The sequence below is a fragment of the Hylobates moloch genome, unplaced genomic scaffold (genome assembly GCF_009828535.3).
Source record: "Hylobates moloch isolate HMO894 unplaced genomic scaffold, HMol_V3 SCAFFOLD_4, whole genome shotgun sequence".
NCBI classification, from domain to species: Eukaryota; Metazoa; Chordata; class Mammalia; order Primates; family Hylobatidae; genus Hylobates; species Hylobates moloch.
Window position 1 is genome coordinate 110,973,902 of NW_026652279.1, and position 18,454 is coordinate 110,992,355.

General features: G+C 38.5%; 1 protein-coding gene across 16 annotated transcripts in view; it reads right to left on the reverse strand.

The window, feature by feature from the left end:
- The window catches only part of CAB39L (calcium binding protein 39 like), a 135,132-nt gene that overhangs the window by 45,402 nt on the left and 71,276 nt on the right, over nt 1–18,454 (reverse strand). For all 16 annotated transcript variants that reach the window (XM_058437883.1, XM_032150885.2, XM_032150892.2 and 13 more), the window contains one exon: nt 5,096–5,214. In XM_058437883.1, coding sequence (XP_058293866.1) covers nt 5,096–5,214 — 119 coding nt within the window. The remainder of the gene's footprint in view (nt 1–5,095; nt 5,215–18,454) is intronic.

Here is an 18,454-nt window from a genome sequence, read left to right on the forward strand (position 1 = left end):
TAGAGTTGAATCATATCTTCCCTCTTGATTTGTAATTTAGATCATATAGTCTGGACTATAATGAACTGTGTCAGTGTGGAGAAGGCACTATCTAGGCATGCCCATCAAATAATGACAGCATAATGAAAAGTCTCTTTCAAATTTAATGAAAGCCAAAATGTAAGAGCAATGGTCTCAGCTGGCAGTGAGTTACAGTAATCATTACACAGAAAATGGTTAGAAGAATGATCTTGTGCAAGAATATTTCAATTTAAGAACAAAGATTACATTATGTAAGGGGGAAAATGACTTTTGTGATTATTGCTGGAAGTAAACAAGGCCAAGAAATACCTGGAAAGCTTTTGTAAAATGCCATTCAGCAAACACTTGGCCTCCTCAATATAGTCAAGAAGGTATGTTTATAATCTAGAAACATTTGCTGACTAAAAATAATGAGTTAGGCCAGGCATAGTGGTTCATGCCTATAATCTCAGCACTTTGGGAGGCCAAGGCAGGAGGATTGCTTGAGCCCAGGAGTTTGAGACCAGCCTGGGCAACATAGTGGGATCCTGTTTCTACAAAAAAAAAAAAAAATTAATTAGCTAAGTGTGGTGGCATGCACTTGTAGTCCTGGCTATTTGGGAGGCTGAGTCAGGAGGATCACTTGAGCCTAGGAAGTTGAGACTATAGTGAGCTGTGATCACAGCACTACCTTCTAGTATGGAGCAAGACTCTGTCTCAATAAATAAATAAAATAATGAGTTAATTCTGTCCACCAAAAAGGCCTAGAAGCAATAACAATCCAATATCAATGAGCACCCCTAGCGTCCAGATTGTAGTCTCTAAGAACCATTCCTCTCTAAAAAGAACCAACATCCTTGGTAGAAATTTCAGGTCTTTGTCAGCAAATGTACAAGTTGGGTGGCATATCTTGTTACACCAGAAAGCAAAGAAGCTCTCACAAACTATTTTAGTGATGTTAAGAGATATCACCTAGAAGGGGCCACAGATGGCCAATTAAGCATTAAAAAAAATGTGTAGAACTAAATAAGACATATAGAAAACATTAAATCCATTAGTTCATCAGATACTAAAAGAGTGTGTGTGTGTGTCTCTGTACATATATAAATATATATATATTTATACACATACACATATATAAAGGCAGGGGGAGGGAGGGAAATAACTCATTAGACACTGATGAAAGTTCCTAGGATATCTTATTTTTCTCTAAAATGATAATTAAAAGAAAAGAATTGAGCATTTATTCTGCCTCTCTGGTATGAATTGTACTTCAGAGTATTCTAACACCTGAAGCTGTGGTGGGTGAATGACAGTATTCTCTATAAAACTACTTTAGCCAATAAAAAATACAAAAAGAATGACAGAATTCAAAATTACCTTTTTGTCACCTCTAGTGAAATGACGGAGTCAGGCAATGTTCATCAATGGATGGTAAAACAATTAAGTTTAAGGTTGATGGGAAACTTTATAGTGGATTAGACTGTCACCATCTGAACCCATTGCTCAGTCTTAGCATTACTAAACGTATATCTCCTGATGTGATGAAATATGAACTACATAGCACCATCTATAAAATAACTGCCAAAATGAAACTGCTTAAAATTTTTTATAATAAACTTAAAAAAACAGGATAATTGGGAGAAATTTATGATTTTTAACATCAGCCTTCTGGAACATAGTCCACTGGCCACAGTTCTTTATGGATCACTGAGAGCTGTTCAGTGACCTCATTCTCAAGTTCTCTCAGTACCCTGGAATGTCATTTGCCTGAGCCAGAAGACAAATTCATTTAGAGTGAGTAAGTCCTTATTTATAATCTTTTCATAAAACTTGGGCTCCAAATCCTTTTTACCATGTTTAATACCACATACGCAGATAATTCTCTTTGATAGACAAGTATCAATTGCTTTTTGTCTTATATTCTTTATGGTTAGACTTAGGTTCTATACAGAACGTTACTATCATACTCTCATTTATATTATTGTTTGATGTATAAATGTACCAATCAAGTTATGTCCTAGGTTTTAAAGTGACTTCACAAGGATAATTCAGTAAAAATCCTGACTTTTAAGAAGGGCTAAATCTCTAGCATTCAGTGCTAAATTAGAAAATGTTAACAGGGGCTGGGTGCAGTGGTTCATGCCTGTAATCCCAGCACTTTGGGTGGCCGAGGCAGGCAGATCACGAGACCATCTGGCTAACATGGTGAAACCTCGTCTCTACTAAAAATACAAAAAATTAGTGAGGCGTGGTGGCATGTGCCTGTAGTCCCAGCTACTCAGGAGGCTGAGGCAGGAGAATCACTTGAACCCAGGAGGCCGAGGTTGCCGTGAGCCGAGATCATGCCACTGCACTCCAGCCTGGGCGACAGAGCAAGACTCCATCTCAAAAAAAAAAAAAGAAAATGGTAACAGGTAAAACTGATTATGGTACAACTGTTCCACTACCCTGTCCTCAGGAGCATCAACAATTCCCTCTCCCTTCACATTTGAATGGTCCTCGAATCTTCTTAAAGCTATATTAATGGAAAGGAACATGGGATTTAGTGTCAGATCTGCATGGAAAACTAGGCTCTGTCATGTATTAGCTGTATAACCTTGAGCAATATCCTCACTCTCTCTGAGTTTCAGTTTCCTCATCTGTAAAATGGTAAAAAAAAATACGTAGTCCTCATAGTATTTGGAAAGTAAACAATATAACATAAGTAAAGACATTACAATAGCTGGCACATAGCAAACAATGAGTAAATGGTTTACATAAAACAGGATGTGAAGGAATGAGTTAAAAGTTTGGATTGAAAAACAGAAGAATAATCATTGCAATAGAGAATTAAAACCAGAGGCAGAGTCCCCAGATTGTCAATAATGATTTCTTTTGGAGAGATTATGGGATGCAGTTTCTTTTTCTGTTATACATTTCTAAAATGTTTTAGTTTTTAAATAATAACCATGTATTACTTTTGAATTGGAAAGAAATGGAAATGTTTTCAAATATGCATTCTCTTCATTCTCAGTATCTCCATTAAAATTCTGATGATAATCTCTTCCCCAGACTCTTCTAAGCTGGAATCTCAGCCTCCCACCCCAAGCTATTTTCTATGTTGCCACCAGAACTCCTCATGTCTAGTCCCTGGATGACTCCATGTTGCCTACAGAATGACATTCAAACTCCCTAGTAGGACCTGGAAAGCTCTTCATAATCTGGTCTCAGTCTTTCCAACTTCATACGGCACCCTTCCCTCTGACTCACACAGAGCTCTAGTCACACCAGAATTCTTGTCATTCTCTAAACACATAAAATCTCTTATATACTTTCACCTTTCTGTGGGCTGATCTTAGACAGCACATGCTGAAGATGGCAGAACCCCCTGATGAACTAGAACATCTGCTCTGCACTATTACATGAGAAATACACTTATCTTTTTGTGGGGCCACTTCACTTTGGGGTCTATGTGTTATAGAGGCTTTGCATCCCCTAATACATGATACAAGGGTCTTTCCCTTTCCAGAGCTGAAAGAAACAATTCTCCAGTAAAACAATTATTTTGTACCAAAAACAAAAGTAATCATAGTACACTACTTTGCTCACTAATGAATAATAACTGCACAGTCATAATAATCTAAATGTGATTATTAAAATTTAAAATTATGATAAAGTTTATTAGGAAGATAAGGGAAAGGAAATAGAATAATGGTGGCAGTAAAAAGACTATCATCTAGTTTATCTTGTTAAAGATACTGCTTAAAATTAATAAATGAAAAATTAGTATAAGCCCATTATTTGTAACACAGAGGTAAATATATGATGAAAACAATGATGAACAAATAAACGAATGAACAAATAAAAAAGATAAAAGTGGTTGTCTTTGGGTAATAGAATAAAAAATGGAGAAGAAAGAGGCAAAGAGGCCGGGCGCAGTGGCTCGCGCCTGTAATTCCAGCACTTTGGGAGGCTGAGGCAGGCAGATCACTTGAGGTCAGGAGGTCGAGACCAGCCTGGCCAAATAGTGAAAAGTTGGCTCTACTAAAAATACAAAAATTAGCCATGCGTGGTGGTGGGCGCCTGTAATCCCAGCTACCCAGGAGGCTGAGGCAGGAGAATTGCTTGAACCTGGGAGGCAGAGGTTGCAGTGAGCCAAGACGGGAGGCAGAGGTTGCAGAGAGCCAAGATCACACCACTGCACTCCAGCCTGGACAACAGAGCAAGATGCTGTCTCAAAAAAAAAAAAAAAAAAAAAAAGAAAGAAAGAAAGAAAAAAAAAAGGAAGAGACAAAGAATTGGCATTTATTGATATATCTAATTTTTAAACTATGTATTATTTTGATACAATTAAATATTTAAAATGTACAAGAGAGAAAATGAACACAGGTGAGATGGAGTAGGTATGAAACAGCAGAATTGAAAACAGGAATACAACACAATAAGGAGACGTCCTGGTTTGAGATGGTGGAGTAGAAAGACAAGGGGAGGAAGAAGATGGTCTGCTGTCCTCAAGCTTTGCTACACCCAGATCTCCAGTCTTTATGATTCAGAGTAGCCTCCAAATGCCCAAGAAACATTTATAAATAAGTATACATAAAAATAATAATCAGGGATTCTATTACCCAGCTCGACTTCAGTTTTATGGCTTCCCTATAGACCCATATACATTCACCTTGGCAGATGCTAGCTATTGGAAAAACTCTCATACCTGCATTTCAGTTCCCAGAACCAGAATATACATGTGTGTGCTTATGTGTGTGGTGAGGGCATTCAGTCTCATGCAAGCAGGAAAAGGATGAGTGGGCAGCTGGGAATAGGGCAGATAGGGAAGCATAAGCAATAATGTAATAGGAAGAGACAGAAACAGCAGAAATGTGGAGGAAAGGAAGGCAGTAAATGGAAACATAACATTTAGAAACATTAAGGTGCAAAGAAAGGATTTTGCTGCAGTAATCATAGAGACAGATCTGGAGGGCTGACCTCACACATGACAAATACCTTTACTGCAGCTCCAAAAGGGAACTGATCACATCTGAAATGAGACTAATGCTATGCACTTTTAACAACTATTAAAAACTTAGCCCTACTTGAAAGGAAGCCATGTACCCACCCTTTGAGGAGCATAAACAGGATATGAGGATGAGCACTAATATACTCCACAGTAGGACTCCGAGTGCCTATCTGTCTTCTCAGGATGTTGTTAAATATCTGGGTCACATCTTTTTTTCCCTGTTAAAGAAACAAACAGCAATTAAATTGTACACTCTAATGGATGAATTGTATAGTATGTGGAATATATACATACATATATACACACAGACAGAAATCATACCATCCTTTCTAATATGCAAAAAACGTTAACTTCTCTTCCCATAGACCCCTAACAAGCTGTGCTTGCAAACACAGTCTACAAAATGGATGCAGCTCCTTGCCACAGGATTTGTGCTGGGGGAAATTTGACCAACTGGAAGTCCATCTCCCACAGAGCCTAGAAGGACATAAAGTGAATATGACAGAACTTAATTCTTTGTTTTTTCACTGTCTATCTTTATGCAAGAAAAAAAATTATGATTACAATTTTTAAACCTTCATGAATAAGGAAGGAAAACAGAAGAAGAAAATAATGTTTTAGTAAAATGTAGGTTAGAACCAAATTCCTTTTCTTAGATCTACTTTCTAGTATTTTTTGCTTTCACGTTATCACTTTATTCACTGTTCTTCACCCTAGTGCTTTGACTTAAAAAAATAAAGTGGGTTTTCCATTAGGTGGAAATATTTGATCTAGGTGATCATAACAAATCATATCTAGCCTAGAGGAATAGAAGAGATTACCAAATCAGTGAGACAGAGGAACCAGATACGCAATCATGGATAGGGCTTCTTAGAGTCCTCATGGACAAGACCTGCACTCTCATACACCTTACAACCTGTCTAGCCTGGTTTTCCAAAGGAAATCTTGGACTGGACCTGAGTTTACTATATGAAAAATAAGTACAAGAATGACTGATATGGTTTGGCTCTGTGTCCTCACCCAAATCTCATCACGAATTGTAATCCCTATAATCCCTATGTGTGGAGGGCAGGACCTGGTGCGAGGTGATTGGATCATGGGGGTAGTTTCCCCCATGCTGTTCTTGTGATAGTGAATCAGTTCTCACACGATCTGATGGTTTTATAAGGGGCTCTTTTCCCTTTGCTCATTCACTCTTCTTTCTCCTGCTGCCATGTGAAGGTCTGTGCCTGCTTCCCCTTCCGCCATGATTGTAAGTTTCCTGAGGCCTCCCCAGCAATGTGGAACTGTGAGTCAATTAAACCTCTTTCCTTTATAAATTACTCAGTATTTCCTTATAGCAGTGTGAGAACATACTAATACAATGACATTGCATTCTCAATCAGTATGGCCCTAGTTCTGGCCTTCGTCTCTCAACTGAACTATGAAAGAACTTGCTTCAGTTACTGTCTCCACTTCAAAGCATCCTCACCCTGCAGAGTGAGCTAGCTAGAAATGCAAATATGACCATGCCATCTCTCTCCTTAAACTCTTCAACGTCTCCCTTTTGCTTAGAAAAAAATCCAATACAAAAAGGCCAGGCGCAGTGGCTCATGCCTGTAATCCCAGCACTTTGGGAGGCCAAGTGGGGCAGATCAAGAGGTCAGGAGTTCAAGACTAGCCTGGCCAATATGGTGAAACCCCGTCTCTAGTAAAAATACAAAAATTAACCGGCTGTGGTGGCATGCACCTGTAGTCCCAGCTATTTGGGAGGCTGAGGCAGAAGAATCGCTTGAACCCGGAAGGCAGAGGTTGCAGTGAGCCAAGATCGTGCCACTGCACTCCAGCCTGGGCAACGGAGCAAGACTTCGTCTCAAAAAAAGAAAAAAAGAGAAGGAAAGAAAGGAAAGGGAGAGAGAGACAGAAAGAGAGAGAGAGAAAGAAAGAAAGAAAGAAAGAAAGAAAGAAAGAAAGAAAGAAAGAAAGAAAGAAAGAAAGAAAAAAGAAAAGAAAGAAGTCCAATACCCTTCAATGACTTGACAGCGGCCAACTTTTCCAGTCTCATCAGCTAATTATCACTTCCAATTCGTACATCAAGTTCTATTAGTGCCAAATTGCTGCACCACATGTACACAACATTTTATGGTTCTATATCTTTGTTGATGCTCTTCCTTTTTTCATGAACTCTGTCATTCTTTAAGATTCAGTTCAGGAGTTTTCTCCCCTGGGATGAGTGCCCCTCTCTGTACTACAACCATGTCCTTTGTCACATTGATCAGTACCTCCTCTTCCCCACTACCTCTACCTCCACCTTCACAGCAGCAAATACTTACTGAGTGCTTACTCTGTGCCAGGCACTTATGCTAAGAGCTTTACAGGTATTATCCAATTTTCACAACAACCTTATTTTTTAAATTTCATATTCTTTTTGTTAATTTTTTTCTGGCATGCATACAATAATCTTATACATATTATAAAAAGAAATTAAGGATGTATATGTTTTATAAAATGTACAAATGTAAATATGTATATATACATATTATAAATAAGGAAATTAAGGATTAATGAGATTGCCTAGATCTCACTGTCCTGTCAGATACTAATAAATATCTACAAGCACTAACACCATCCAAGAAAACATGACCTCAAGAAAACTGTAAGAGGAGACAAAGAAAGTCATTATATAATAATAAAGCAGTCAGTTCAGCAAGAGGATATAACAATTGTAAATATATATGCACCAAACACTGGAGCACCCAGATATGTAAAGCAAATATTATTAGAGCTAAAGTGAAGGACACATCCCAATACAACAGTAGCAGATCTTAGATCTGGGACATGATAACTTTTACCACTGTTACTCAACATAATATTGGAAGTCTTAGCTAGAGCAATCAAACAAGAGAATGAAATGAAGGGCAAATATTATTAGAGCTAAAGTGAGAGATAGATCCCAATACAACAGTAGCAGAACTTAGATTTGGAACATGACAACTTTTACCACTGTTCTTCAACATAATATTGGAAGTCTTAGCCAGAGCAATCAAACAAGAGAATGAAATGAAGGGCATCCAAATTGGAAGGGAAGAAGTCAAATTATCCTTGTTTGCAGATGATATGACCTTATATTTGGAAAAAACAAAAGACTCCACAAAAAAACTATTAGAATTGATGAACAAATTCAATAAAGTTGCAAGATACAAAAATCAACATACAAAAATCAGTAGCATTTCTATATGCTAACAGTGAACAATCTGAAGAAGAAATCAAAAAAGAAATCCCATTTATAATAGCAACAAATAAAATTAAATACCTAGAAATTAGCTTAACCAAAGAAGTAAAAAATCTCCATAATGAAAACTATAAAAAAAACTGATGAAAGAAATTAAAGAGGACATGCAAAAAAGGAAAGATATTCCGTGTCCATGGATTGAAAGAAACAATATTGTTAAAATTCATACTACCCAACATAGTCTACAGGTTCAAAGCAATCCCTATCAAAATACCAATGACATCCTTCATTGAAATAGAAAAAACTATCCTAAAATTTACATGGAACCACAAAAAAAACCCAGAATAGCCAAAACCATCATGAGCAAAAAGAACAAAACTGAAGAAATCACATGACTTGACTTTGAATTATACTACAGAGCTATATAGTAACCAAAACAGCATGGTACTGGCATAAAAATAGACACACAGACCAGTGGAACAGAACAAAGAACCCAGAAACAAATCTACATACCTACAGTGAACTCATTTTTTACAAAGGTGCTGAGAACATACATTGAGGGGAAAAGACAGTCTTCAACAAATAGTGCAGAGAAAACTGAATATCCATCCACATGCAGAAGAATGAAATTAGACCCCTATCTCTTGTCACATACAGAAATCAAGTCAAAACGGATTAAAGACTTATATCTAAGATCTATGAAACTATGAAGCTACTAAAATAAAATATTGGGGAAACTCTCCAGGACATCGGTCTGGGCAAAAACTTCTTGAGCAAAACCCCACAAGTACAGGCAATCAAAGCAAAAATGGACAAATGGTACCACACCAAATTTAAAAGCTTCTGCACAGTGAAGGATACAATCAATAAAGTGAAGGGAAAACCTACAGAACACAGGCCTTCTATGAAAAGGTGCTCAACATCACTGATTATCAGAGAAATGCAAATCAAAACTACAATGAGATATCCTCTCACGACAGTTAAAATGCCTTTTATCTAAATGTCAGATAACAACTATTGCTGGTGAGGATGTGGGGAAAAGGAAACCCTCATATGCTGTTGGTAGGAATGTAAATTAGTACAACTACTATGGAGAATAATTTGGAGGTTCCTCAAAAAACTATAAATAGAGATACCACATGATTTAGCAATCCTACTCTTAGGTATATGCCCAAAACAAAGGAAATCAGTATATCAAAGAGATATCTACACTCCCATATTTGTTGTAGTATTGTTCACAATAGCCAAGATTTGTAAACAACCTAAATGTCCAAAAACAGATGACAAAATGAGGATAAAGAAAATGTGGTACCCTATACACAATAAAGTACTATTCAGTCATAAAAAGGAATGAGATTCTGTCATTGCAACAACATGGAAGGAACTGGAGGCCATTATGTTAAGTGAAATAAACCAGGCACAGAAAGACAAACATCAGATGTTCTCAGTTATTTGTGGGATCTAAAAATTAAAACAAGTGAACTCATGAAAATCAAGAATAGAAGCATGGTTACCAGAGGCTAGGAAGAGTAGTAGGGAAGTGTATGATGGTGAGATGGGGATGGTTAATGGGTACAAAAAACAATAGAAACAATGAATAAGATCTAGTAACACCAAGGATAAATGCTTGAGAGGACAGATACCCAATTTTCCATGATGTGGTTATTACACATTACATGCCTGTACTAAAATATCTCATATACACTACCTACTATGTACCCACAAAAATTAAAAAGAAAAAAAGAGAAAAAAGAAATAAAAACCCATGCTCTCACGAGGTCAGGAGTTCGAGACCAGCATGGCCAAGATGGTGAAACCCCGTCTCTACTAAAAATACAAAAATTAGCCAGGCGTGGTGGCACGCACCTGTAATCCCAGCTACTCAGGAGGCTGAGGCAGGGGAATCGCTTGAACCCAGGAGGCAGAGGCTGCAGTGAGCTGAGATCGCGCCATTGCACTCCAGCCTGGGCAACAAGAGCAAAACTCTGTCTAAAAAAAAAACAAAAAACAAACCCATGCTCTCCAAACACCCTCCCTCCGAAACCCAACCCCCATCAAAGCCCAAAAAACTTAACAGTATGAAAAACAATCTGCCAGGCATGGTGGCTCACACATGTAATCCCAGCATTTTGGGAGGCTAAAGCAGGCAGATCACCGGAGGTCAGGAGTTCAAGACCAGCCTGACCAGCGTGATGAAACCTTGTCTCTACTAAAAATACAAAAATTAGCTGGGTGTGGTGGTGCATGCCTGTAATCCCAGCTACTCGGGAGGCTGAGGCACGAGAATCCGCTTTGAGCCCTGGAGGCAGAGCCTGCAGTGAGCTGAGATTGTGCCACTGAATTCCAGCCTGGGCAACAGACCAAGATCCTGACTCAAACGAATGAACAATCTAATTAGAAAATGGACAAAAGGCTGGGTGGGGTGGCTCATGTCTATAATCCCAGGCATGAAATTACTTTGGAAAGCTGAAGCAGGATTACTTGAGCCAGGAGTTTGAGAGTAGCCTGGGCAACATAGCAAGACCCCATCTCTACTTAAAAAATAAAATAAAAATAAACAAAACAGGGAAAATGGCTAAAAGACACGAAGAGACATTTTACCAAAGAGGATATACAGGTGGCAACAAGCACATAAAAGACGTTCAACATCGTTAGCCATTAGGGAAATGAAAATCAAAACCACAATGAAATATTACTACATGCCTATTAGAATGGCTAAAATAAAAAACAGCAACAACATCAAATGCTGGCAAGAATGAAGAGAAACTGTACTCATACATTGTAGTGGAAATGTAAAACGGTATAGCCAATCTGGAAAACACTTTAGCAGTTCCTGAAACAGCTAAACATGCAGCTAACCATAACAGCAATTGCGATCTTGGCATCTATTACAGAGAAATGAAAACTATGTTCCCACAAAAACCAATTCGTAGGTGAATCTTCAATTTAAAAGAATACTTCAAAATCAGTTGCTCTCATAATTTTAAAACACTAAAAAATGTTTATAGGCCAGGCACGGTGGCTCATGCCTGTAATTCTAGCACTTTGAGAGGCCAAGGCTGGAGGATCAGTTGAACCCAGGAGTTTGAGACCAGTCTGGGCAACATGGTGAAACCCCATCTCTACAAAAAAATACAAAAATTAGCTGGGTGTAGTGGCACATGCCTGTAGTCCCAGCTACTTGCGAGGCTGATGTGGGAGGATCACTTGAGCTTGGGAGGTGTAGGTGGAAGGTGTAGGTTGCAATGAGCTGAGATCATGCCACTGCACTCTAGCCTGGGTGACAGAGTGAGATCCTGTCTCAAAAAAAAAAAAAAGGTTATCTTACATAAATTTTATTTATACTGATGTTAAAGATTATATTTGCTGTATAAAAAAAGATATAGCTGTAAGCATAAATTGATTTTAAAATGAAAGAAATCATCTGTTTTGTTCAAACCTTTCTAGACCCTACAGTGTAATATTGCAGAATAAACATCAACCCTCTTTGAAATGTCATAGGAACATGTTTTTCATACTTCCCAGTGAAATGTCACAAGAACATTCCATACAGCATTCCAGTAGAAATGAAGCTCCGCAGAACTCTATCCAACTTTTACATAGAGGAAAACATTCTTCTAGTTCATTAGCAAATGTGTGCAAAGGCAAAGGAAGCCCCCTGTGGATAACAAAAACAAGTTCTGCTACCAGGGACCGCTTCTGAAAACAGAGGAAAGGATTAGAATAGAAAGGATTAAAGAACACTGAAACAGGTACAAGCTGGTGAATAATGATCTCTATATTACATGTTAATCTTTGTAGCTATCAATTTGTCATGCCAAATCTAACTGGAGTGAAACCTTAACTATTTCAAAACCAGTTTTTTGCAACCCGCAGGCTGCCAGATCTCAAGCCCTGGACTCAGAAGTGGCCAGAAAAAAAAGACAGAAAAACCATGAAAATATCTTTGATAATAAAGAAGCAACATCCAGAAATGACCCAAAATGCCAAAAATTAGCTAGCAATTCCAGGGTTACATATAATGTAACCAATAAGATCCCAAACCTGAAGAAGCCCTTGTGTTTGCTGGCAAATTCAAAAAAGGTCAGCTTTAACATGAAATGCTCCACAATTATTTGCTGAATGAATGAATGATATATATGGAAGTATTAACTAAAATCAAATAAGAAAAAAGGAGGGAATAAAGAGGTGGTGAACAGCAGTCACAGCAACCAGAATGATTGCTGAAAAAGAGCATCCCTCACAGATAGCATAGATGAGAAAAGGGAAACAAGAGAAAAGAAGGCACAGACTAGAAAACACCCACTTTAAAACACAAGCCATTGACTTTTATATAGAATATATATAAAGAATTCTCAAAATTCAGCAACGAAATTAAAAAGGGGCAAAAGATCTGAATAAATACTTCATAAAAGAAGAGATATGATGGCAAAAATGTACATGAAAAGATGCTCAACATCATTAGTCATTAGGGAAATCCAAATTAAAACCACAGTGAGATATCACCAACCCTTATTAGAATGGCTAAAATAAAACAATAAAACAAAACAAAAAGTTGGCATTCCCCAACAGCCCTACTCCTAGGTATTTACCTAAGTGAAATGAAAACCTATGTTCACACTAAACACTATACATAAATGGTTATGGTAGCTTTATTTGTAATTGCTAGGAACTGGAAATACGTAAAATATCCCACAAGTGGGGAATGGATAAATGATCTGTGGTCCATCCATGCAATGGACTACTACTCAGCAATAAAAAGCAACAGACTCCTAATACATGGCAACGACATGGATGAATCTCAAATGCCTTATGCTGACAGAAGCCAGGCTCAAAAGGCTACATACGTATGATTCTGTTTACCCAATCTTTTTGCAATGGTGAAAATATAAGGACTGAAAACTGATCAATGGTTGCCAGAGGCTGGGGACAGGAAAAGGAGATGATTACAAAGAGGCATAGGAGATTTTTTTTTTTTTTTTTTTTTGAGACGAAGTCTTGCTCTGTCGCCCAGGCTGAAGTGCAGTGGCACGATCTTGGCTCACTGCAACCTCCGCCTGCCAGGTTCAAGTGATTCTCCTGCCTCAGCCTCCCAAGTAGCTGGGACTACAGGTGCACACCACCACACCTGGCTAATTTTTGTATTTTTAGTAGAGACAGGGTTTCACCATATTGGCCAGGATGGTCTCGAGCTCCTGACCTCGTGATCTGCCCACCTCGGCCTCCCAAAGTGCTGGGATTACAGGCGTGAGCCACCGCACCCAGCTGGCATAGGAGAATTTTTTAGGGTGATGGAACTGTTCTTCATTACAGAACTGTGCACTAAAAAGGGTGAATGTTACTATTTATAAATTGTATCATAATTTTTAAAAATGAAAATTATAGCCAGTGAAGTCAGGGACTTCTCTATCCTTGCTGGTGTGTTGCGGGGGAGTTGAGGTGGGTGGGAGCAAATGGTTGTGCTGAATTTCAGTAGCAGAAGTAGATAGGCAGAACAGTCTGCAGTGTGAGGGGTAGCCACTGAATGGATTAGTGAGGGATCTTGCTGGAGACTAAAATTCAAATTGAACTAATTTATAGATACTGGGAAAGATATAGGGAATGAAACTACAAGCTAGCTCAAAGTTGCTCTCAAAAAAATTTAAATGTAATTAAATTTACATATTACATGAAATCCATCTGTGGGAATTTATATGGGAGATTATCTCCCCCACTGCCCCAATATCTTTGTCATTCTATTTTCTCTGCAGGCTAGCTTCTTCTGTTTCTTTAGTCCACATAGTGAAAAATATGGCCACTGATGAAAAACTGCATTTACTATCTTTAAGCACCTGGCTAAATACTGGGGTTCTGTCTCAGTTCTAGTTCCAGAATTCCTGCAGAAAGCCTCTGGCCCTCTTTTGGTCAGATATCCACTTGCAGGTCATTCAGCTGTGTGTTGTCCAGGGTGTCATGTCACCCAAAATGGTTGTTCCCATGGTAACCATGTGAGTGGAGAAGGAGGGAGCATTCCCCAGAAAGCACAGGGAGTGGGCAGACACAACGCTTTATACACAGCACAAGTAGTCTTCATCTTTATGCAGATTACATTCCTTAAAATGTCTGGTACGATCAAACTAATGGTCACTGTCTTAATTTTACTACAAACAATCAGCAGGTTTCACATCTAATTAAGAGTCTGATGCCAAATGCCATTTTTAATCACCCATAAATTATACTCCTTTATAGGATAAAGGCCTTCTAAAGCTTATATTCATTAATTTTAGGAGGGCAAAAGGGTAATGATAACATAAAATTCCATTTTCTATGACATAGTATTTCCCTACCTGAGACTGTAAATTCTTTAATTTATCCAGTGATGAGCACAAAATATATACACAATCAAATAAAATCAAGACCAAATATAATTAAATAAAATCAATGGCCGACACGCATAGTAAGCATTTCAAATTGTTAAATGTATAAAGTACAGTCAAAGCTGGTATTTCAAGGCTTTACAATTTCTGTTGTATTTTTGCAGTAATAAAACCAAAGGTAAAGGACCACTTTTTTTTTTCTTTTTCTTTTCCGTTTTTTTCTTTTTGAGATGGAGTTTCACTCTTGTTGCCCAGGCAGGAGTGCAATGGTGCGATCTTGGCTCACTGCAACCTCCGCCTCCTGGGTTCAAGCGATTCTCCTGCCTCAGCCTCCCGAGTAGCTGGGATTACAGGTGCATGCCACCATGGGCAGAGGTAATTTTTGTATTTTTAGTATAGATAGGGTTTTGCCACGGTGGCCAGGCTGGTCTCGAACCCCTGACCTTAGGTCTCCCAAAATGCTGGGATTACAGACATGAGCCACCACACCTGGCCAAGGACCACTTTAATCAGGTCCAGGGAATAGAAAAAGATTATTAGAAGATAAACATTTACAAAACATAGGACTACAAAATGGCTTAATGAAAAGTGGAAAAGTTGATCCTGGAGTGTTTGTTTTGCTATTTTTTTTTTTCTTTTGAGACAGGGTCTCATTCTATTACCCAGGCTGGAGTGCAGTGGCACAATCTTGGCTCACTGTAGCTTCAACCACCTGGGCCCAGGTGATTCTTCCACCTTAGCCTCCTGAGTAGCTGGGACCACAGGCACACATGCCCTGCTAATTTTTTTTATTTTTTGTAGAGACAGGGTTTTGCCATGTTGCCCGGGGAGGTCTCAAACTCCTGGGCTCAAGCAATCCTCCCACCTCAGCCTCCCAAAGTGCTGGGATTATAGGCGTGAGCCACTGCACTGGGCCTGTTTTGCTAATTTTTTTTTTTTAGTGTAGTGAGAAATAATCATTAGGGATTAAGTTACCATAGAAGACAATTTTCTGCTTCTTTGAGCTGCTTATTCAGCCTGAACAGTTCACTTTGCATCCACCCTAGTTTTGCAAGGCACACCTGCCTTTAAAATGAATGTATCAGACCTTATAGGCAATACATTTTCCCTCCTTTGATCTCTTATCACGTTGTGTTTCAAAACATCAAAGAGTCTAAAGCTGTGTCTTGAATAGTAGCCAAACCTCAAAAAACACAGCTGAGTTTGATCCTGAGCCCATAAAAATCAGAAGCCTTGCAACCTCAGCCACAAATCATTTTTTGAACCTCATAATAGTATGCTGAAATGGTTCTTTTCTGTCTGCAATTTTAAGGCTTAAAGGATTAGATAAAAATTTATAGCTACTTCATGAGATTTTTATTTAACCCAAAGGCCGACCTCCTAACTAGCCATTATTTACATGATGATAGCTGGATCCTCCAGTATTGTCCCTACCCCAGTGGGCCACTTTCCTCTAGATTCCTGACAGAGAAGTGGGTTTGTCAAAGATTCCTGAGTCAGTCCCTGCCATCCAGTCTAAGTCAGTGCTGCCAGCCACCATCACTGCTGTCAGCTCAGGGTTCCAAACCCCTGCTCCCAGCGCTCTTCAACCCCCATTCATTGCCTTGTTTCCTGCAACTGCTTATTTTTTCAACACTCAGTTTACTCCAAGTGTAGAAAACCACCCCTTCTTCACTCAACATGTTTTTTGTTGTTTTTGTTTTGTTTTAAGACGGAGTCTCGCTCTGTCGCCCAGGCTGGAGTTCAGTGGCGCGATCTCGGCTCACTGCAAGCTCTGCCTCCCGGGTTCACGCCATTCTTCTGCCTCAGCCTCCCTCCCGAGTAGCTTGGGACTACAGGCGCCCACCACCACACCTGGCTAATTTTTATATTTTTAGTAGAGATGAGGTTTCACCGTGTTAGCCAGGATGGTTTCGACCTCCTGACCTCATGATCCGCCCGCCTCGGCCTCCCAAAGTGCTGGGATTACAGGCGTGAGCCACCGCGCCCAGCCTCAACATGTATTATTAGTACAATGTTCCTTTACAAAGGTTTAAGGTGAACAAAGGATAATTACAGCACAGTGCAGAAACACCTTCAAGTTGAAGTCTACAGATCACTTTTATGAAAGGTTCTTCAGTCTTCCTGATCATCGTTCTCCACGAACACTTTCCTTTTGTCATGGTTCTGGATCCCTCTCTCTCCCTCCAAACCTTTCTCCTATCTTTCTTCTATTTCCTACTCCTGTCAACCTTGGCCAAAGAGGGCATTTCTCAAATTTCTGTTACTTTTCTCTGCCAAGGAAATCTAAGCTTTCTTCTTTCAGTCTTTTCCTTACAGACATTGCCTAGAGACTTCAGCCTTTCAAACTAACAAAAAAGCCAATCAAGGTATCTTCTAAATAAAAATTCACTTTTTTTCTCTGTAAGGAATGTGCCATTCTCCTAGGTTATCTGGCAAAAGCTGTATACCATCCTTAAAATAATAATTTTTCCTTTCCGTTATCAAAACACACCAGAAATTTTACAGTCAAATGACTGTTTTGCTATCCAAAGAAGCACCAGCAGAGGCTATTCACTTACTGAAATCATATCATCATCACTCCAAAGAGTTTGAATTATCTTCTAAACAATTTACTGATTCCTTCAGAAAAATGGCTCACTGGTATGTCCCAATACCTTCTTTTGGTCCAATTCTTTTACCTCTGCTTTGACATCTCATTCTCATTACTACATTCATTCAATCAATTCACAAATTAACATGCCACTAGGTGTGGCAAATACAGTCCTAGTACTCAAGGTAACATAGAAGTGGCTGTCCCAGTGCAAGCCATGAACCAAGAGACATGGGGGTGGGGGTTCTGTGTCGTTGGAGTAAGTTTGAAGTCAGAAGGAATTTTATCAAGCTGTCAGTAGCTTATATAGATAACTTTAGGCTTGAGAAGGAGAGTTGCTGCCTGCAGGCTGATCATCCATGCCTCCAGTTCATATCTATGGAGTATCACATTCACTTATAATTATGTTCTAGGTATGTGTCACGTCAATTGAATAAATAAAGTTAAGAATTGCCTATCTTATTATCACAATAACAAATCTTCATAATAGTTTTGAATCATCAGTTTAAAAACTTGTTATATCTAGCATATTATTCTGGAGGGAAGGCAAGTATATCATACATTTTATTTTAAAAATTAAAGTAATCCACAAGAGTAATCGATTTAACTCGCATTTTTAGGCTTAATCTTCAGCTATATAGAAAATTCAAATGTTCAGAAAGATATTTCTTTTCTCCAAGGATTCCAGAGAATAAAAGTTTACTTGATAATAATGTACAAGTCTATTTTAGGCAATGAAATGTCTTAATTCCAAAATAATTTTTAAATGAACTTGTTCTCAAAAATTTAATTTATATTTGATGTGCCACGTAAAAGAAGGGGAACTTGCATAACTGTTTCTTACGTTTCACTTTTGTTATCTGAGCCAATGCCAAAGAAAGTTGTAAGGCACCCAAAGTTTTTCTTTGGTATACTCCTCCCTAACTCCCCAATTCTTGGAGAGCACTTTGAACCTATGAGCTTCTGTGGCTGCTCAAGGCTTCTCCAGGTCACTGAACCTGATGACATCTCATCCCTGAACTCATTCTTCAAAACATAACCATCCTTAGTTGTATTCCTTCCAGCACTCCACTGCAAATTGGGCTAATCTCATAAACTAACTCAAGTGTACTTATGAATTAATGACGACAGTAGCTTAATATGCTGCTGTTCTCAGAGAAACGAGCAAAGCAATAGTAAATTTATAAAACTATACTACAAGAATAGGGAATCATTTTCCTATTTATGGTCACTGACCAACTAAATCTAAAACAAATTAAGGGTTATAACAAAAAAAATCAACAGTTACAAGAAAAACA